The sequence below is a fragment of the Lepidochelys kempii genome, chromosome 1 (assembly GCF_965140285.1).
Source record: "Lepidochelys kempii isolate rLepKem1 chromosome 1, rLepKem1.hap1, whole genome shotgun sequence".
In the NCBI taxonomy this organism is placed as follows: domain Eukaryota; kingdom Metazoa; phylum Chordata; order Testudines; family Cheloniidae; genus Lepidochelys; species Lepidochelys kempii.
Window position 1 is genome coordinate 153,882,868 of NC_136380.1, and position 22,436 is coordinate 153,905,303.

The 22,436-nt window shown below is 43.0% G+C and overlaps 2 protein-coding genes and 1 long non-coding RNA gene across 3 annotated transcripts in view; 2 read left to right on the top strand and 1 right to left on the bottom strand.

Annotated features, from left to right (window-relative positions):
- USP9X (ubiquitin specific peptidase 9 X-linked) overlaps positions 1–22,436 on the top strand; it is a 654,895-nt gene that overhangs the window by 228,069 nt on the left and 404,390 nt on the right. The gene's annotated exons all lie outside the window — the stretch shown is intronic.
- Positions 655–4,932, bottom strand: LOC140905313 (uncharacterized). The gene is made up of 3 exons (XR_012156820.1): positions 4,864–4,932; positions 1,868–2,039; positions 655–1,479 (listed from the first exon to the last, which is right to left on the bottom strand). It is a non-coding gene; the product is annotated as an uncharacterized LOC140905313 (long non-coding RNA).
- On the top strand, positions 5,473–20,990 carry ATP6AP2 (ATPase H+ transporting accessory protein 2). Its single transcript, XM_073358497.2, has 9 exons — positions 5,473–5,607; positions 7,756–7,886; positions 10,457–10,585; positions 13,613–13,708; positions 13,907–14,044; positions 14,342–14,395; positions 18,203–18,352; positions 19,411–19,527; positions 19,918–20,990. Exons 1-9 carry the CDS (start codon positions 5,556–5,558, stop codon positions 20,101–20,103), a joined length of 1,053 nt encoding a protein of 350 aa, XP_073214598.2. The 5' UTR covers positions 5,473–5,555; the 3' UTR covers positions 20,104–20,990.

A 22,436-nucleotide genomic window follows, 5' to 3' on the forward strand; every position in this document is an offset into this window, starting at 1 on the left:
GGTGCATTCATAAGTCATGTATGCACATTTTCTGAATGCAGTGAGAAAGTTCTTTGTTTTTTCAACTGCTGAGTCTTTCACTGTTGCACCGTGTGCTTCTAACCAGTCAGTTGAGTTTCTTGTAGAAAGATAGTGAGCATTTTCCAGTCTTGATCAGAACCAGTGTCTAACTTCATGATTAACAAGTGACAATGCATTTAACATTGGCCTCCAGTCAGGGCCGTCCTAGCTATTTTGATGCCCTATGCAGCCCCCTTCTGGGGGGGGGCTGTGTGGTGCCCCACCCCAGGCCTCCATGGGGGGGCTGGCCCCAGGCCTCCGTGGGGAACGGGGGCTGGCCAGTTCCTGTGGGAAGTGGAGTGACCCGGCCCCAGCCTGCTCTGCTTCCCTGGCTCCCAGCTGCGCCGCCGGTGAGTGCTGAGGGGCGGTTCCCCCCTCCCCCCAAGCCTGGGAGCCAGGGAAGTGGAGCACGCTTGGGCTGGGTCACTCCACTTCCTGCAGGAAGTGTTCAGCCCCGCAGAGGCCTGGGGCCCCACACAGTGACCCCGCGGAGGTCTGGGGCCAGAACCCCCGCTCCCACCCGCGGAGGCCTTGGGCCCCAGGCTGCTCTGCTCCCCTGGCTCCCAGGCTTGTGGGGAGGGGGTAACCGCCGGCAGTCGCCAGCAGCATGGCTGGGAGCCAGGGGAGCGGAGCAGGCTGGGGCCAGGTCGCTCCACTTACCATGCAGTGAGTGCAGGGTCAGGCCTGGCTGCAATCTAAAGGGGAGTGGGAGTGGGTCTGGGGTCTGGGGAAGAGCCGGAGCAGGGGCTGGAGCAGCATGCAGCTGCACAGGGCACTAGGAAATTTGGTGGTGCCCTACGCAGCTGCGTGCTTTGCGTATGGGTAAGGACGGCCCTGGCTCCAGTTTGTAGTGTGTCATAACTCTTGCTTAAACAGAAAGAATGATTTGACAGCCATGTTTGTTTGCATAAACTATGTTGTGTCTCCAGCATTCTTAACAGCCTCATTAAGTACTTTTAAGATTGGCTTTGACAGAGACTGGCTTATAGGGCTTTCTGCATGTTGATGCAGTCCAGAGGCTTGGTATTTTGTATCCTTTTCATGTAGTTTGTCAGCATTAATTTGGTGATTGGTCTGGCAAACCAAGCTCCTCCAGTTTTACCAGTTGTAGCAGTGGGAAGCTTTTCTTCTTCATAAGCTTTTTTGCAAGAGGTGCACCAGTAACCATCTTCTGTAACTTCAATAAATGGGAAAACTTTGACTGACAAACATCGGGAACTGTCTTCAGGTTGTGTACACACTGTTTCTTCAGTAGATAGCACTATTTGTGCTTTGGGCTGTTCAGATGTAGATACAGCACTTGAACAGTCAGCTGACGTGTTGGTATATTCTTGGTGTGTTCTTCATATTGGTTCGTTTCTGATGCCTTTCAGTGGAAAGAAATTTTTTTGGTCTTTTTATCTTCACTTTGACCTGCAACTATGAAACAGATATGAATAAATTAAATGTTTTCTTAGGATACTGTAAATTTAACATAATGATAATGCAAATTATACCAAATCACATAAAAGATTTCTAAAACAAAACAAAAAAATTTTCAAAAATGTATTTAATTTAAATTGACGTTTGAAAAAATTATGATATAATAATAAAATCTTTAGTACAGAAATTCCCCAAGATAGTGACCTCTCAAGAGAGCAATGATGCGAGATAACAACCTTGGCAAATAATGCATTTTAAAAAACTTGGCCTACCAGGAAGCATACATTTATATGTTTCCCAGTCACAAGTCTAGCAGTCTGGAGCAAAGTCACTAAAACATAGTCCAACAGACAAATGTTCCTTTAATGTGCCCCTCCTCACTCACAGTTGTTGTCCTTGGTCAATGGAGACCCAGGGTATAGAGATGCTTTCACATGAATGCACCTCCCACCCCGAGGGGTTCGGGGGGTTGGGAACTTGCTCGTTCCTCCATCTGCTGTTGTTCTTCATGCCACCATTCCATCATCTGCTCCATCACCAAAGGCCCTGCATCACCACTGTAATAAACATACAGCTAAGGGTAGCATAAAATACCTCCTTTTCCTGTAAGGGGTTAAGAAGCTCAAATAACCTGGTTGGCACCTGACCAAAAGGACCAATAAGGGAAGAAGATCCTTTCAAATCTATGGGGGGAGGTTTTGTTTGTGGGGTCTTTTGTTGTTCTCTCTGGAACAAAGAGAGACCAGGGCAGGAAAAAACACATATCCTACCTGAAATAAGCATCTAAGATTACAAATTGTAAGTAATAAGAAGGAAAGGCATTAGATTATCTTTTGTCTTAGCTTGTGAATTTTCCCTATGCTAAGGGGGAGGTTTATTCCTGGTTTTCTGTAACTTTAAAGTTTTGCCTAGAGGGGAATTCTCTGTGTTTTAAATCTCATTACCTTGTAAAATTACCTTCCATCCTGATTTTACAGAGGTGCTTCTTTTACTTTTTTCTTTATAATAAAATTCTGTTTTTGAGAATCTGCTTGGTTTTCAGTGTCCTAAAAACCCAAAGGTCTGGTCTGTGCTCACCTCACCTTGATTACCTTTTTGGTTGGTATATTATTCTCAATCCTCCCCAGGAAAGGGGGTGAAGGGGTAGGGGGGGATATTTCAGGGAAATAGAAACTCCAAGTTGTCCTTTTTCTGAATCTTTGTCTAACTCACTTGGTGGTGGCAGCGATACCGCCCAAGGACAAGGAAGAATGTGCGCCTTGGGGAAGTTTTTAACCTAAACTGGTAGAACTATGCTTAGGGGGTCTTTCATGCAGGTCCCCACATCTGTTCCCCAGAGTGGGGAGAGAATCCTGACAACCACCTTCCGCTGCCACCTGCCTCTCTACTGTGACCTCTGAGAGTTGGCCTCTTGAGGTTCCACCCAGCTCCCAATGATTTCAGCTCTCAGTGGGGCAACCTCACTGCTCGTGCAGGCTAGGCAGCATGGTCCACCGAAACCCTGTCCCAGAGCAGGCCTAAGCACTTAGACGTGGTTAGCAGTAATTTCAGCTCTAATAAAAGACTCTCAATGGAGTCTAATCAGCTCCATCTTTAAACAGGAGCAAGGGGGAGTCAAATGGTGCCTGTAACCAGTGGTGCCTTAGGCAGAGCCCACACCACCAGACAAAACACCTATCCTCACTCTCAACGGGGATCTGGCATCTGAACACCCTGCTTAGTGAGTTCAGTTCAATTGAGGGTGACCCCCACAAACAGGACAGGCTAAATACAGTTTTGCTGCCCTTTACTCATACAATAAGGATAACCACATTTTATTACCCCTGCATTCTATTTAAATTTATTTATTAAAGCTAATGCTAAAATTAACTAATACACAGGTTAAAGAAATAGTTTCATTCATTTGGGTATAATGCTTAAATTATTCAAAAGTACAAAGTTTGGTTTAAAAAGTTATAAAATACATATAGTACATAATCTGCAATATCCCAAATTAAGGTTAATAAATTTAATAATACAGTTTAAATATTAGCATCCAAATATTCAGATACATCACTAATAAAAAGTTATACTAAGTGTAACTTGTGGAAAGCAAAAAGTGATTTGTAACCCAACACCAGCCAAAACTGATCATTTGGGCAACACAGCTCTGCCTGCTGGATACCTAGGCAGAGTAGGTGTGTTCATTTAATTACAGTCTGGTCCTGAAGACTTTTCCCCCCAGCTCATCACTAGCCATCAGGGGAGAGCTCATTCAGACCTTAATTTCAAATGATGATTTGTAAGCATTAGGTCAGCCAACATCGCCAAAATGAATTTGCTGATATTGTCATAAAAAACACAGCTGTGCAAGGAAGCAAGTCATTGTTCATACCTTTCAAACCTATTATGGTTTTTCAGGTACAAGTATTTTATCATATATATGCTTTAAAGTGTGTATTAGTGAGACCATATTTCCCAAAGGGAAAATGGAACACCAAATGGGGCTAGCCTGAGCGACCCTGGCCTGAGCTGCTTGCCCAACTCCTGCCTGCCACCTATGTGAGGCTGGGGCCCCTACCTCCCCTTTGCACAGGGCTGCCATCACCACTCACCCTCACATGTTCCTCTGCACCCTGCTTTTGCCAAAAAAATTGGGATAGCCAGGACAGCGCTTTAAAAAGGAACTGTCCCAGGCAAAATGTGATTGTATGTTCACCATAGTATTAATGTTTCATTTTCAATTTAAATTTCTAATAAAAAACTAAATGGAATTCCCCCCCACTAGAAAAAAATTAAAACAACTAAATCTAGTTGGAAAACAACTAAACTAGCAACACTACATGTAGCTAATTGATTACTTGGGCAGGGGGAGATGAGGGAGTTGAGGAGGGGTAAGGAAATCCCTGCCAGGGCCACGGTCTTTGGGAGCTTTTGCTACAGCTGTTATGAACAACACACAGAAGCAGGGCATAAGTACCCAACAGCATGTTCCTGTTACCAACAAGAACCAGCAGCAGCCTCAAGGGTGGCAGTATGGCTACCAGCAAAGGCTGACACCACTCTGAAGAAGGCTGGGAGCCACTGGCAGGCTCCCGCCAACCTTCACTGCCGTCAGGCCGAGTGCACCACACACCAGCTACCCCATGCCCTCTGGCCCCAGGGGCAGCATTGCAGGGCAGGGGTCAGAGCGGCAGCAAAGCAAGTGTCACGCACATCACTCTGGGGTGAGCAGGGAGTCACTGAGGCACACAGCCAGGGCGGGAGAGACCCTGCTCTCAGAGCAGTCTCTATAGCGAGGTGGGGAAGGGGCCGCCATGCTCTGCCAGTGGTGCTTGGACCAGGGGTGCTACCACACACCCTGGCTTGACACAATAATTATAAACACATGGCAGCCCTCACCTGCACCAGGAGCAGCCAGCTTGGCCACACAGAACCACCAAGGCAGCTGGGCCTGTCTCCCCATCTATGTGTGGAAGAGGGTGGAGCAGCGACCCCTTACACGGTGAATGGTTAACTTAACTGTCAATCAGGTAGATGCCCCGCCCACATCCCGGCCAGGCCCCGCCTCTTGCACAAGTGGTCACGTGGGATAGGAGTGGGCACAGTGGGGCTGGGGGTTGGGAGGGGGTAGATCTCCGGCACTGTGAGTGGTCACACTACTTGCCATTTATGAGTAGACCCCACCTGCTGCTGGAGTGACCCCGCCCCTTTCCCCCCCCCTCGACGGCAACGAGGCCTCTATGCTGCGATCCCTCACGCGGTGAGCGGCCAGGCTGGGTATCACTCAAGAAAAAGCCCCGCCTCCTGCCCGGACTAGGGACTGGCCGGTCAGTTCCGGGGCAGTGACGCACTGGGAGAGGGTGGAAGGGGAGAGGAAGAGACCCCTCACACGATGAGTGGTCAGTTCCCCTGTCACTCAGAACATAGTCCCACCCCTTGCCCCTCGGACCTGCCAGATGGGCGCTCTGTGAGTGGCTAGCGGGACTGTCAGTCAGCATTCTTGGGAGGGCGGGGTTTGTGGGACTCAGTGTGTGCGGCCCGGGCGTCGCTCCGCCCCAGTCTCCGAGGTGTCGGGCCGTGGCTGTGCAGGGATGGGGCGGGCGGGGATGATGCTCTGGGCCCTGGCGGCGGCGTTCCTGGCTGGTAAGCGCCGGGGGTTGGCAGAGCGCGGGGCCCCAGCTCCTTCCTCCCGCGGGGGCCGAGGGGCGCGCTCGCCCCAGCTCGGCCCGGGGAGAGGCGGCGGCGGCGGCAGCGGCGGTCACCGAGGCTAACGAGCGGCTCAACAGCCGCCCGCTCCCTCGTGAGCAGCCTCCGGCGCCCGAGCTCGGGGGCGGCCGCGAGGCGGAGCGGGGGGGCTCGTGCCGCTTTGCTGCCTGGGTCTCGTGACGCTCTGGCTCGGGCGCTGCCCGACAGGATCCGGCCCGCGCGGGGCGGGTGACGCTGAGTCGCTGCGCGGCTCCCGCTGACGGACGGGGCCGGGGGGATCAGCCCGGGCCGCTCCCGTGACTTCCCCTCGGGGTCCGCGGCCCTGTCACTGGGCAGCGCCGGCGGTGGCCGTTGCGGGCAGATCGGCGCTTCCCGGGGGAAGGCGGGCGCGTGCCCGGTCGCTGTCACGGCCGAAGGGCCGCTCCCCGCGGGTGACCCGCGGCGGACTCTGCTGCCGGGTGTGGCTGCGCCGCAGAGCGAGCCCGGGTAGCCGCATCCACGCGCCGGTGCAGCCCGGAGCCTGGCGGTGTCCCCAAGTTCCCAGAGCCTCAGCAGCTTCATCGCCCGAGGAATCGGTGCCCCAACCCGTTTCTGCAGCAGCTGCTGCTGGGAGCCTGCCCTGCTCGCCTCGGAGGTGCTGCGGGGGAGGCAGTACCCCTACCTCATTGGCGGACCAATGGGGTTGGTTCAAAAAGTTGAACAGTTGTGGAACACAGGCCTTCTCCTTTCACACAGCTGCCCTTGGAGGCCACAAGTTGGACATCCGTGTCCTAGGGTGTGACCCAAAGTGTCAGTTGTGGTTAATGCCAGAACTTTCTGGTCTTGGAAAAAGTTACTACCTGACCCATAAGGTGACTCCTTATGATTACGTTTCAGAGTAAGGAATACTTGTGGCACCTTGTATTCCTTTTCTTTTTGCGAATACAGACTAACACGGCTGTTACTCTGAAACATTTCAGAGTAGCAGCCGTGTTAGTCTGTATCTGCAAACAGAAAAGGAGGACTTGTGGCATCTTACAGACTAACATTGTAGCTCACGAAAGCTTATGCTCAAATAAATTTGTTAGTCTCTAAGGTGCCACAAGTCCTCCTTTCCTTATGATTACGTTACCCTTCAGTGTTTGGTAGGAATATGCTTGATGAATTGTAATTCAAAATTGTGTTCCAAGGCTTCATGGAACTTGTAGCCCAATGAGTCATTTTTGGTCAAATGATTATAGCATAGCTGGAAAGACGGTTGGCTCCTGAGTTTAAATGCAGTTTTGCTCACTGTGACCTTGAGCAAGTAACTTAACTGTTTGTGCCTGTCAACCCAGCAAGGAAAATTGGGTCTAAAAAAGAAAAAGCTCTAAATCAGATACCATATGTAAGCCAAATTGTCCAGAGTAAATTGTGTGAGTGTCTTGTAGCCTGTAAAGTAGTAAAAAAACATGTTAAGGCTGACAGGCTACCAGTATTATTATTGTTAGTCTGTAAATTGCCCCCACCCATATTGATCCAGAAAAATAGTCCTTAGAAATGAGGGTCCTTACTCTATTAAAACTGCAGCTGTTCAGCAGGATGAGCTGCCATCAATAAAAAAGTGCTTGAATTTTTGGCAAACAACTATAGGTTGACCTGTTCCTCTGTTCTTCTGCCTGTCATTGTTTTGAGAGCAACAAATTGAAATTCTTGAGACATGCTTTGTTCAGTTGGTATGAATGTCATATCATGGCTTATATTTACTGTCAACACCTGCCTGGAATTTATGATCCAGAATCAGGTTTTGGAGCATTCCCCTCTTTCCCCAAGGTCAAAATGGTATAACTAATTGAAAAATTTACTAATAGAACCTCTTTCATGCTTTTGTGCCTTGATTTAGTTTAATACCTCAGTTTGTCTATACATAACTGTGCTGGAATTTTCCATTGCATCCTAATACATTGAAATTTATGGCTCTCTTTAACTCTCTCTCTTGACTTGGTAGATATGTGCACTGGAAGGATAAGAATCAAGAAGAGGTTGTTGCAATACACATCTGCTTCACAGGGTTTTAAAAAACTCATGCTTTACCAGACTTGCCTGTCAATAGTGTTTCTGTTTTAGGTGTCTCCGGTGATGAGTTTAGTGTCTTACGATCACCCCAATCTGTCGTTTTCCGAGATGGAAGTTGGCCAATACCAGGGGAGCGGATCCCAGACATAGCTGCATTATCCATGGGCTTTTCTGTTGAAGAAGTATGTTTCAGGTTTAATTTTGAAAAAGCTGTAAAATGTAAAATTCAGATTGGTTGTTTCTGAGAGCTTTCAGTTGTAGTTGTGGTACACAGATGTTATAAAATGTGCTGGAAATAAAGTAGGAACTAGTAAAACAGACCACTAAGAGGAAATTCAGAAACCTTGGGAATCTAACTTGTGTTCTTCCTTCTCTACAGTGAAACTGTAATTAAAGGGCTAACTACAATATAAATGATTAATAATAAAATGTCTACAGGGCCTCTTGTGTGCTATCTTTTGGACTGTGAAAATACCCTGTTAACAGGTAACTACACTTGCTGTCTTGAAACTAAGAGCAGAACTTCTTAAGAATAGTTTTAGTAGTTTCTCCATTAAATAGAGCAGGACTGATTATGTACTACATGCGCTGAACATCCGCTTGAGGCACAAGGTAAAATCAAATGCTTTTTGGCCAACTAGGCAACATGATTTTCACCACGCTGCTTTTCCTGGGGTATCTGTGATATGAAATGGAAAACTTATTCTGTTCAGCAGTCTATTCCTTCTTCTAAGCTAAGTGGTCCCTGCTTAACTTCGGGCCCTTCGGACTGTCCAGATCTAGCAGGCTCCCCCCTCCCCCCATACACATAAAGAACAAAATGTTAGAAGAGTGTGGGGAAGGGGAGAACCCTTCAAATTGTGTTACAGCTAACTATTCCTCCACCCAGAAAAACAAACACACAAAGTGAAAGTAGATATCAAGTACACCTCTACCCGATATAACGCAGTCCTTGGGAGCCAAAAAATCTAACCGTGTTATAGGTGAAATTGCATTATATTGAACTTGCTTTGGCCTCAAACATTTCCATGATTAATAGTCATTTTCTGCCCCTGAGTGACTGCTTAGAACCTCTGACCCATCCAACCCCCCCCTGCTCTTTGTCCCCTGACTGCCCCCTCCCAAGACCCCACCCCATCTGAGCCCCCCTGCTCCTTGTCCCTGACCGCTCCATCCAGAGGACCCCCCCAATCCCTCTGTCCCCTGACTGCCCCTGCCCCGAACCACACCCACACCCCCTGACAGGCCCAATGGGACTCCCATGCCCTATCCAATGCCCCTGACCGCCCTGCCCCTAGAACCTCCAAACCATCCACCCCTCTGTCCCCTGATTGCCCCCCAAGACCCTCTGCCCCTTATCCAACCCCTGAGCTCGGGCCCAGCACCCTTAACACACTGCTCAGAACAGCGTGTCGGAGCCAGACGCGCTGATCCACCGGAGCGTGCAGCCCTGCGCCCCAGAGTGCTGCTTTACTGCGTTATTTCCAATTTTGTGTTTTATCGGGTCACGTTATATCGGGGTAGAGGTGTATCATGATTAAGGCTTTGATCCCATAATAAACTCCATACAGGCAGACTCCTGCAGCTGTGGGGAGCTCATTGCGGGATTGGAGCCTTAATTTGTGGTCTTGATATGAATCATAATCTAGGAGATTAGAAACTTCGCTGTAGGGGATTTTTAGGGTTCTCCCTTCAGACCCTCTGGCATTCAAACTTTAATTTTTTTTAAAAAGTGATCACAGTGTGTACTAATGCACTGTTAAGTTATTGGGCAATCTGAAACACGTAAAAGATTTGAACTTCCCCATTTGCTGAACAGGCTGAAATGTTAAAATAGGGGTCTCCAAAACAAATCCTTCTGCCGTTCTCTCCCTGTAGGGGGGGGATAAAACTAATCTTTTTTTTCAGTTAATGGGGATCTCAATCAATTTCTCTTTCTCCTATAAGGAATATATAGGTCATAGCAAACATGGTTAATTTTAAAGTGTATTTATCTTGGTCTTGTAAAACTGACACCTGTATTGAGTAACTTTTTTGTGGTTGAAAAATACCCTGGTCAATGTTCATGTAATTTCTGCAGATATACAATTACATGCAAAATAGACCCAGCTCTTGCACTTAACAAGTTGCCAAAGCATCTGTCTGTGTTGCAAAACCTTTCCACTGCTTTAGAGCCTAATTACTTCTACTTAAATGTCAGAATCATGAGCCTTTATTGTTTATAGTTGTACCAGAAACATCCCGGCAATGTATTTTTCCATTGTGGCTAAATATTATTGGTCTATAAAAAGCATGTATTTGAATAAAAATATTCCTCCAGCTACCTGCATACTAGAGAAGCTTGCTACTTCCCTCAAATCATGGGAAGTTGCTTTTAATATCATCGTAAATGGACTCTCTCAGTGAATCTTGTGGAATGTGGCAGTCTCAACTGTGAAACTTGGTTCAGTAGCCACATAGGCCATTTAATAAGCCAACATTGTACAGTATGTGAATGACACTTTTTCTTACAATAATGTTATGGATGGCCTGCTGTTAAGAGAATTAACAAAGAAACTTCCATGGGGGAAGGGGAACACACTTTTGTGGGATGGTAGATCCTTTCAAGCTTTTAGACTCCCTACTAAGTTTCCAGTGGGTTCTCCTATAAAGATTCATTGATATCACTGCAAATTCTCTACATTAATCATTTGATATAGTTTGATTTGATTTCGAGCTAAGCAAAAGTTTTTGCTTTTAAATTTGTTACCAGGACCTTTCCTGGCCTGGGCTTGCAGTGGGTGATATATTTCATCGTCCTCGAGCTACTGTACTGGTGACTGTGAAGGGAGTAGATAAGCTGGTGATACCTAAAGATGGAATTTCATACCCTGTTGAGAATGTAAGTATCTGCAATTTTTTGTATTTGTGTCTGTGTTACTCCTACTTCTGTTAATACTGAAAGTATTGCTTGGTGTTTGAAAAAAATCCCACAAGCTAACCTTTCACCAGTTATGCTTTTTATATTTCATGGAGTCAAAGAATTAAGGCCAAAAGGGACCGTTAGATCAAGTCTGACCTGGAAATCACAGGATGGTAAACTTCACTCAGTTACCCTTGCATTGAGTCCAGTAACTTGTGTTTGGCTAAAGCACATCTTCCAGAAAGGCATCTAGTCTTGTTTTGATGACATCAAGAAGTGAAGGAGCCACCACTTCTACTGGTAGTTTGTTCCAATGTTAAATTGCTGTAACTGTTAAAAATTTGTGCCTCACATCCAATTTGAATTTGCCCACCTACAGCTTCCAGCCATTGGTTCGTGTTATGCTTTTCTCTGCTAGATTAGAACCCTTTAGTATACATGGTGTTTTCTCCATGTGAAAATACTTATACAGTGAAATTAACTCACCTCTCAATCTTTTTTGATAAATTAAACAGGTTCCCTTTAAGTCTTTTACTATAAAGCATTTTCTCCAGCCCTCCAATCATTTTTGTGGGTTTCTGAACCCACTACAATCTTTCAAAATTCTTTTTAAAATGTGGACACCAGAACTGGACACAGTCGTCCAGTTTTAGTCTCACCGATACTATATGCAGAAGTAAAATCACCTCCCTATTCCTACTAACTAATCCCCTGTTTATATATTTAAGAATCGTATTTTGCCACAGAATTGCACTGGGAGCTCATATTGAATTGCTTGTCCACTAGGAATCCTAAATCATTTTCAGAGTCCCTGCTTTCCAAGATGCAGTCCCCCATTCTGTAGGTATTGCCCACGTACCTTATTCCTACATGTATATCTTTGCATTTGACTGTATTAAAAGCCACTTGTTTGAATAGGCCCTGCATACAAAGCAATGTGGATTGCTCTGTATGACTACCCTATCCTCACATTATTTACCACTCCAACAATCTTTGTGTCATCTTTTATCAGCAATGATTTTGATGTTTACTGTCAGATCATTGACAAAAATGTTGAATAGCATTGGACCTAGTATTGATCCTGCCACAATTACAATCACTCCCATTCAATGATGATTTCCCCGTTGACAATTAGAGATCGATCAGTTAGCTGGTTCTTAATCCATTTTGCATGTACTTTTTAAAATTGACACTTTACAATATCAGTACTCAGAATGTCATGTGGTACTAAGTCAAAGTATATTACAAATGTATAGTTGAAATTACAAGTTTGGTTGATAAAGTTAATAAACAATGAAATCAGGTTTGTTTGAGATGTATTTTCTATAAAAATCAAGTTGACTGGCATTAATTATATTCCTAGACTTTAATTCTTTATCAATTGAACCCTGTATTGGCTTTTCCATTCTTTTCACCAGCATTGATGTCAGGCTAACTGGCATATAGTTATCCAGGTCATCCCGCTTGCCCTTTTTGAATATTGGCACAACATTAGTCCTCTTCCAATTTTCTGGAATTTCCCCAGTATTCCAAGATTTATTAAAAATTAACATTAGCAAACCAGATCTCCTCAGTGAACTCTTTCAGGCTTCTTGGGTGCATATAATCTAGGTTTGGTGGTTACAAATTGTTTATTCTTAGTAGATGATTGTTTAGCATTTTCCTTAATTACTAATGGACTGGAAAGTACTTCATCATCCTCATGTGATAAGAGTACAACATCCTGCTTCTTTCAAATACAGAACAGAAATATTTATTTTACTTATACCATCATTAACAATTTAACGATCTGTCTAGTAATGGGCTTATTCCATTGCTAGAATTTATTTTGTTCCAAATGAGCTTTAATTTCTTATTGCTCTTAACCTCGCCAGCCAGATTTTTCCCCAATGTCTTTACCTTCCCTCAAATTTTTTATACCATATAACTTCTAATTTATATCTATTTCCTCCTTTTTCCACTTATGTATTGCTTTTAAATTTCTAACTGTTGCCATCACTGTGCCACTGAACCAGGATGGGCTTTTAGCCAAAGTTGTCCTCGTTCTTGATTGTAGAATCATGTCTTTTTGGCCATCTAATAAACTCTTCTTTAAGAACTGTCAGTTTTAATTCACATTTCTCTGTCTAAACTATTCCTCCCAATCAATTTCACTCATTTTTCCTCAGCTTTGGAAAATGTTTCCTTTTGAGGGTGAAAGCGAATCAACTCTGCATACCCCTACAGACTCCTAAAAGAGCAGTCAACCTTTGCAAAATCTTCCTGAAATGTTTTATTGTAGGTAGAAAACCTGTTTCACCTTTATCATAATGAAGTAGTTAATATTTTACTCAGTCATCAAAAGTGAATGGGTGACTAAAACTTTGCAAAGTCAAGCTGTTCTTGAGAACAAAACTAATACTAATTTATTAAATTAGTCCAGCTATCTCTTCATAAGTCGTGTGCCTCTCCAACATCCCTCAAGGAATGTCTTTATCTTGACACAATTACCCAGTTTATATTTTGTCACATTTTCTAGTGTTGAACTTTTGAACTCTATCACAGTGAGGTTGCTTTGGGAACCCTTACTCTGAATTTCCTAGCACCCCTTGTAGATGTAACATGAGCATATGAAGCTTGCGTTTTCTTTTATAGAAAATATCTTAGCTGTAGGGTGAATAGTATGCATTCCTTTCCATTTTGCATCTTCATTTTTAATACAATTTAATGAGGTTAATTTTGTATTTAACAAAGGAGGCTAAAATTATTCCCTTTTTCTAAATTTCTGGGGAAAGTATTAAAATGCTGATATCATGCCCACAATGCACAGACACATCTGTTGCACTTTTATCAATTAAGGCTGGTTGCATGCTGACTGTTGTATAAATGTCTCTGTTTGAGCATAAGTATGTAATCAATGTACAAAACAGTCACAGTTCTTGTAGAGAAGGATGGAAATTCCTTGGGACATGTTGCTTTAACCCCATTTTGGCCAGAATTCCTTATTAGAGCTTTATTGTTTTTCAGGCTGTTCCTTTCAGTCTTGACAGTGTTGCAAATGCTATTCATACCTTGTTCTCTGAGGAAACCCCTGTAGTCTTGCAGTTGGCTCCCAGTGAGGAAGTGAGTATTGATGCATCTCCTAAACCATTTGAAATAAGAGTTAAACCACACAATTGGGAACTGATATGCTTAAACCTCTTGGCTGTATGACCACCTTGTATTACAAAAGCACATGCATGTGTAATGGAATTAATCTGTGAAATTCGAAAAATCCAAAACTGAACTATGTTCATATTTACATAATGACTGTTCTTACAGAGAGTTTATATGGTGGGAAAGGCAAACTCTGTATTTGAAGACCTTTCCGTCACGCTGCGACAGCTACGGAACCGCCTTTTCCAGGATAACTCCATTCTCAGTTCACTTCCCCTCAACTCCCTCAGCAGAAACAATGAGGTAAGACAGTGGCCAATGAATACTGCTTTAATTAAACTGCCTCTGATCTACTTTTCTAAGTTCAGTTTAAGAAATACGCTCATTTGTTTTTCATCTCTTTGTTGTCCAAGGGGGAAGTTTCCCCCCAAGTTTCAATATTTAAGTACTAGAAGATGGTGATTAATTGATATTGGGCATTGTTAGATCCAGTAACAAAAAGCTACTGCTTATAGCTGCAGTCTGCTGAGATGTGCAACAAAATTAGGCTGCATCATCTTCAGTTTCTATTCAGAAAATACCTGTCTCTCTCTCCCCTAGGTTGACCTGCTTTTTCTGTCAGAACTACAAGTCTTGCATGATATCTCCAGCTTGGTGAGCACAACTTTTCAAACACACTCTATATGTCTTATATATATGATTGAGGGAATTTTGAAAGACGCTTTTCTTAAAGTCTGTCATCCTATGTGTGAAGATCTCTAGGGCAGTGACATCCAAATTGCATTCCCAGGAACCATTTGTAGTTCTTAGGGATTTGAACTGTGGCCTTCAAAAGTGACTTAATAAAGTGTGTATTTAGAGATGTACCTTGTAGTTTCTAAACTGAAGTGTTTTGAATCAGCTCTGCCACTAAAATGGGGGAGGTGGCATCATTTCTTGTCCCCCTGCAAAAATCCTGGTGTGAGTTGGGGCACTCTGAGCTGCTGCTTTCCCTTCCAACATTTCTGGGGAATCGCCAGCAGGTGATTTTGTGGTTGGTTCCTGTTTTCTTTATATGCTGCCTAATGGTGCAATAGGAGTAGAACAGGGTTAGAGAATATGAACCTGATATTGGCTCCTTGACCTTCTTGAAATGAAATCTCTAGGTGAAGAGGTTGGATATTGCTGCTTTAGTGCATGTTTCCACAACCAGTAGTCAAAAGCCATAGCTGGCTATGTGGGTTAAATTTCAATACAGAGTTGTTATAGAATCATAGGACTGGAAGGTACCTTGAGAGGTCATCTAGTCAAAGCTGCAGAAGCTATCTGTAGCCAGCATCCCAGGCAAAGGGAAAACATTTATAGGGAAGGATTTCAGACCAAGCTGGATGAGCAAGCTTCTCAAACAGGTGACTTAAGAGAAAGCAGCAAGCCTGCATGGGATGGGAGGGATGAGCAAGGAAAACTACTTCTTGGAGGTCAGAAAGTGTAGGGATAAAGTGAGAACTGTCAAAAGCCAAGCAGCGTTGGACTTTGCAAAAGGAATTAAAACCAATAGTAAAAGGTTCTGTAGCCATATAAATAAAGAAAACAAGGAAAGAAGTGGGACTGCTAAACACTGATGATGGGATGGAGATGAAAGATAATCTAGGCATGGCTCAACACCTAAACAAATACTTTGCCTCCATTTTTAATAAAGCTGATGAGAAGCTTAGGGATAGTGGGAGGTTGGCTAGTGGAAATGAGGATATGAAAATAGAAATGACCATATTTGAGGTGGAAGTCATACTCAAACAGCTTAGTGGGATTTAATCATGGGCCAGGATAATCTCCATCCAAGAATATTAAAGGAAGTGGCACATGAAATTGCAAGTCCAATAATAAGGGTTTTTAATGAATCTGTAAACTTGAGGGTCATACCCTATGATTGGAGAATTACTAATATAATACCTAATGTTTTCCTTTCTTAAAAATATCTGGAAAACTACAGGCCTGTTAGTTTGACCTCAATTGTATGCAAGGGCTTGGAACAAACTTTGAAAGAGAAATTAGTTAAGGACATAGAGGTGAACAATAACTGGAATAAAATACAAGATGGTTTTACAAAAGGTAGATCATGCCAGACTAACGTGATCTCCTTCTTTGAGAAGAGAACTGATCATTTTAAAAAAGAAATGCAATAGAGCTAATCTACCTGGTTCTCAGTAAGGCTTTTGATAGAGTTCTACATGAGAAATTATTGGTTAAATTGGAGTAGATGGGGATTAATGAGAGAATTGAAAGGTGGATAAGGAACTGGTTAAAGGGGAGACTACAAAGGGTCATACCGAAAGATGAACTGTCAGGCTAGAGGGAGGTTACTAGTGGAGTTCTTCAGGAATTGGTCTTGAGACTAATTGTATTTAACATTTTTATTAATAACCTTGTCACACAAAGTGGAAGTGTACTAATAAAATTTGCAGATATCACAAAGTTGGGAGGTACTGCCAATATGGAGGAGTTATAGGAATATCAATCAAAAAATCTGGATGATCTTGAAAACTGGAGAATAGAAATGGGATGGAAATCTAATAGTGCAAAGTCATGCGCTTAGGGACTAAGACAACAAGAATTTTTTCACGAAACTAGGGATATATCAGTTGGAAATGATAGAGAAGGAGAGAGCCTGTGATCAACCAATACACCTGGGTCTAACTACGAGCTGCCACTGTGATGCAGCTGTGAAAAAGGCTATACAGTCCTAGGATACATCAGGCGAGGTATTTCCAGTAGAGACAGGGAAGTGTTAGTACCATTGTACAAGGCACTGGTGAGACTCCTAATCTGGAATACTGTGTGCAATTCTGGTCTCTTGTTTAAGAAAGATTAATTCAAACTGGAACAGGTTCATAGAAGGGCTACTAGGATGATCAGAGGAATGGAGAACCTACCTTACAAGAGGAGATTCAAAGAGCATGACTTGTTTAGCCTAACAAAAAGAAGGCCGAGGAGAGATACAATTGCTCTCTGTAAATACATCAGAGAGAGAAGTACCAGGGAGGCCGATGAGTTATTTAAGATAAGCACCAATGTTGACACAAGAATAAATAGATATAAACTGGCTATCAATAAGTTTAGGCTTGAAATTAGATGAAGGTTTCTAACGATCCGAGTAGTGAAGTTCTGGAACAGCCTTCCAAGGAGAGCAGTGGGGGCAAAAAACCTAACTGGGTTCAAGACTGAGCTTGATACATTTATGGAGGGGATGGCATGATGAGACAGCCTACAATGGCATTTGGCCGATCTGTGACTGCTAGCAGCAGATATCTCCAGTGGCTGGTGATGGGACACTAGATGGGGAGGGCTCTTGAGTTGCTACAGGGCTCTTGAGTCTGGCTGGTAGGTCTTCCCAACATGCTCAGGGTCTAACTGATCACCATATTTGGGATTGGGAAGGAATTTTCCCCTGAGTCAGATTGGCAGACACTGTGGGAGGGAGGTTGCCTTACTATGGGGCCTAGGTCACTTGCAGTTTAAACTAGTGTAAATGGTGGATTCTCTGTAACTTGAAGTCTTTAAATCATGATTTGAGCACTTCAGTAACTCAGCCAGAGGTTAGGGGTCTATTGTAGTAATGGGTGCATGAGGTTATGTCCTGCAATATGCAGGAGGTGAGACTAGATGATCGTGATGGTCCCTTTTGGCCTTAACGTGTATGAGGACTTGCCAATATACCAAAGACCAGAAACGAGGTTAAAAAAAATGCAGTGATGATAGAGGCAGGTTCAATTCCCTGTTCTCCCACAGATTGTGTAACTTTGGGCAGGTCACATAGTCTGTCTCCACTTCCCAGATGCAAAATGGGGATAATAGGACTTTCCTAGCTCATAAGGGTCACGGGGGTACATTCATTAACGATTATGAGGTGCTTGGATTCTGTGGTGATTGGTGGTGGGGGGGCAGTCAAATACCTGAGATTTCACATCTTGAAGAAATACTGCTTATATAGCTGGACAGCAGAAAAAATAAACTTCATATTAATAAAATTCACAGCAAAGGTCAATTTAGTAGCACAGGAAACCACGGGCATCCATTGAATTTATGCATTTTTTTTCATGCTATTATGCAAACTCTCTACTTACTACAGCAATATTAGAATCAGGATTTTGACATAAATCCGTAGGCGTTCCTTAAGTTTATGGATGAGACCCTTTCAGTGGAACTGTAACTCTTGTTGCATGTGCCTCTTTTTAAAACAATCTCTGGCATAAGTTTACCCAGGCACTTGCTACCCTGCCTCCCCTTTTGAAGACAATAGAGCCAGCTACAGCCACTTCTCTGATCCAAGATGGCAAGTTCTGGCAAAATTCCAAGTCTGCATGGAATATGTCAGACAAAAATGAAGCGGTCTCAATCAGTGATTAAATCTCATTGGACTGAGTATTTAAACTAACCCATTTTTTCCCTGTGGTTCACTTCCTCCCCCCCCCCCGCCCCGTTAAGCTGTCTAGACATAAGCATCTGGCAAAGGATCACTCCCCAGATCTGTATTCACTGGAACTGGCTGGCTTGGAAGAGATTGGGAAACGCTATGGGGAAGATTCTCAGCAATTCAAGGATGCCTCTCAGATTCTTGCTGATTCCCTGCAAAAGGTAAAAGGAGATCTGCCATAAATACTGTTCTGTAAAGTCTGTTGGAATAACAATTCTAATTAAACAGTACTGGTTTTATATTCACAAGACAGCTGAACATCAATATTCATTGGTCATACAGCATTCTGGTGTGAATTGCCATTTTTGTGTTGGCCTCACCATCTCTTGGTTGGGTAAACTCTAGTCCCTCGGTCAATTATCAAATCAAACTTCTGTAGTTTGGTCACTCCTCGGCTAGAAAGGTATTGGAGGGACTTTTTGGCAGGTCAGAGCTGTTCGTGTAGGAGTCGGAGGGTGATATTAACAAATGTGTAAATCAGTATGTCCTGATGAGTTGGTTTAAAAACAGAGACGTTGTTTGTAGGCATTTCTTTCTTAACCTGGCTGAAAATGTGAAGGAAATAGCTCTAGCTCAGTACAGTGTGGTCAGGTGCTGTGTGTTTTTTCCCACCTTGAGCAGCTCTACCATTTCCAAGTTTCCCAAATACCTGCTGTTTCATTCCTTTCCTGAGCAGGCTGCCAGTTGTTGATTTTATCTAAACAAATGTCCATCAAGAACTGAGACAACTCCATCTTGCTAGTATCCAAAGTCTGATGCCAAAATATAGTGAGGCAAAATACTAGATTCTTAATTCACTAAGTTAAACATCTCTCCTGTAAAATATTCCGTTCATATACAGCAGTCCAGTGTGTGTCAGATGTTCACATTTGATCAGAATTGCTCTCCGGTAGGAATCTTAAATTAAGTACAGAACTGGGGAAATAAAATGACCCAGAGTATGTGTAATGGGATATAGCAGCTTTCATATCAGAGCACATGTATCCAGAGGAGGTCAGTAAGCAGCTCTTAGGATCCTGGACAAGTGACCAGTGGTCTGTAAAGAGATGGTCTAAACTAGCTAACAGTTGGCATTCATTCGCAGACTCAAATCATTGGAGACTTCCATGATTTCTCCAGATTGTTCAGATCTTCTGTGTTGGTGCATCTTCTGTTACAAGAGTGTCAGATTTAGTAACTATTGCATATATCTGAAACTAAACTGTTGTTGATCTTTCAGTTTGCAGATGAGATGTATAATCTCTATGGTGGGAATGCCGTGGTAGAGGTGGTGACTGCAAAGACATTTGATACTCCCCTTGTGAGGAAGAGTCGATCCATTCTCCAGACTGCACAGGTAGTGAATGTGCTTTAAACCCCTGTTCTGCAGATTAATTATTAAAAATGTGAACGTGTGTATCACTCCATTTTGCAGAACTAGAATATTGACTTGATACTGTAGCAACCTTTTCAACTTTTAGTGGCTTAGACACTAGGTATGATGAACAAACATAGTAAGTGAAATGACCTTGTATCCATTTATGATGCCAGTCACTTAAGTGCATTAGTATTTAGTGCCAGTAACTCCGGAGTTGCCTGTGCAAAATATCCATCTCTTGGTTGGACAGTCTGAATGTTAGTATAATCAGAAATGTGTTCTGCATGAAGGCTGACTTCAGGAGCATTGTGACTGCTGGCCTCCAGATGTCTCACTTCTTTAAACCATACTTTCCTTCTTTCACTGCAGAGCACCTCATATAACCTAGGGTATTCATACAACTTCAACTATGCTGTGGTCTTCAACATAGTTCTGTGGCTCATGATAGGCCTTGCATTAGCTGTGATTGTAATTTCCTACAACCTCTGGAACATGGATCCTGGCTATGACAGCATTATTTACAGGATGACAAATCAGAAGATAAGAATGGATTGAACTTCATTCCTGGGAAAGGAGTATGGCCACTTCTGAAGTGTGTTAAAATAATATTTTGGCATGGTTAAATGTGGACTGTCTTTAAAGGTGCTTTTATTTCTCTAATGGTTCCTTGTGTTTTCCTTTTGGCTCTCTTTAGATGTGAGTAGTACTACCAGAGTGGATTTACAAAGGTGAATCTACAGCCTGCTATAAAACCATGACCTAATTATTACTAAACTATATACCTTCATTCCATTTTGGTAACACAAAATGAATTTTAGAAATAATACCCTGTATTCCTTGTGAATAAATATGTGAAAAAAATGCACTGAAATGATAGCAACTTTCTGATTTAAACTTTTTACACTGGAGGTTTAGAAACTATTGTTAAGCTGTGTTGTATATTATGAACCAGATGTAAATGTTTGATATAAATATTTGTAATGGCACATGTAGTGTTCAGGGAAAAACAGATTATAGCGCTATTTATGTAAAGCCTTCAAATTGGAATAGTTCCACAAGAACAATTCTGGTTGAAACAGTATTTGGGTTTTTTTACATTCCAGCCACCACCATGAACCATAGCCAAAATGAGGCTTGGTGTAGATCTTATCAGCTCACTGCTGCATTTAAAAGGACTGCAGAGAGATGATAGGTAAGAACACTGGTGTGGTTGGTCTATACAGTTAGGAAACTACAAATATAGAAAATAGTCTGGGTGCTTAAAGTAATATACTGTAGAAGCTTACATTATGATGCTTCTAATTCTTTCCATGTATGTTACTAGCTGTAGCTGTTCAAACACCTGTTTTTGGTGGTAAAAGTGGACCAATAACTGGCACTTAACCATACTCCATTTTTATTACTCATGTGTTTCAACCATTCAATAAACAGAGCAAATGTTATTTGTTTTGGAGTTCATTTATTTTTTCCTGCACAGTTCCATTAAGGGGTAGTCATACTCAGCACAAAACTGAGTTAACTTAAGCTAAACCAAACAAATGCAGAAGGCTACATCTGTCTAAATCCATTAGGCCCTCTTAAAAAAACAAACACCAAAAACTGCACAGACAAGAACTGTGGCTTCTATGCCTAGCTCTACCACTGGCCTGCTGGGTGACCTTGGGTAAGTTGGTTCCATCACTGTCCCTCAGTTTCCCCATCTGTAAAAAATTGGAATGACACTGACCACCTTTTTGTAGCGTGTTTTTCATGCAGCGATCTTAGTGCTTTGAAAGTTAATACCTAAAGGCTTTCACAAGCCAGTAGTGATCTAACTATTCAAAGCTGCTCCCTGCTTTCTGTATTGTTTACACAAAACCTTTACTTGGATAACTAGTAGATGAAAGCCTATGCTGTTGTACAGGTGTATCAGGTGGCTCAGGTAATCCACCATCTGTGCTCTGTATCTGGTTAATTTTTCCTTAGGGTTGCTGTGACCAGTGAGCGTAGCTTTCTTTCCTGGCAGTGGGTATGGTCAAAGCTTAGATCAGTACTGGTAATAGTGCTCCCATATATAGGTATGTATGGAAACTATTCACTTGTCTAATTCTTGGACCAGGTAACTTCAGTATTTGTGGTAGGCCTTCACACCAGTGTGCCTGTGTACTGTTTTCCCAACATCACACCAGTAAACATGCTACCATAAAGCAGCATATACCTGTCAAGGTTCCTTCCTAACTCTGAACTCTAGGGTACAGATGTGGGGACCTGCATGGAAAACCCCCTAAGCTTATTTTTAGCAGCTTAGGTTAGAACTTCCCTAAGGTACAAACTATTTTACCTTTTGCCCTTGGACTTTATTGCTGCCACCACCAAGCCTCTTAACAAATATATAACAGGGAAAGATCCTGCTTGGAAACGTCTTTCCTCCCAAACCGTACACCCCCTTTCCTGGGGAAGGCTTGATAAAAATCCTCACCAAATTGTACAGGTGAACACAGACCCAAACCCTCGGATCTTAAGAACAATGAAAAATCAATCAGGTTCTTAAAAGAATAATTTTAATTAAAGATAAAAGAATCACCTCTGTAAAATCAGGATGGTAACTACCTTACAGGGTAATCAGATTCAAAACATAGAGAATCCCTCTAGGCAAAACCTTAAGTTACAAAAAGACACAAAAACAGGAATATACATTCCCTCCAGCACAGCTTATTTTCTCAGCCATTTAAACAAAACAGAATCTAAGGCATATCTAGCTAGATTACTTACTAAGTTCTAAGACTCCATTCCTTTTCTGTACCTGGCAAAAACAACAGACAGAACCTTTGTTTCTCCCCCCCTCCAGCTTTGAAAGTATCTTGTCTCCTCATTGGTCATTTTGGTCAGATGCCAGCGAGGGTATCCTA

Coding starts and splice junctions, on each gene's coding strand:
- ATP6AP2 (XM_073358497.2), top strand. CDS start 5,556: ATGGGGCGGGCGGGGATGATGCTCTGGGCCCTGGCGGCGGCGTTCCTG. Junction 14,045..14,341: donor CCCTCAGCAGAAACAATGAG/GTAAGACAGTGG, acceptor TCTCTCCCCTAG/GTTGACCTGCTTTTTCTGTC. Junction 19,528..19,917: donor CCATTCTCCAGACTGCACAG/GTAGTGAATGTG, acceptor CTTTCACTGCAG/AGCACCTCATATAACCTAGG.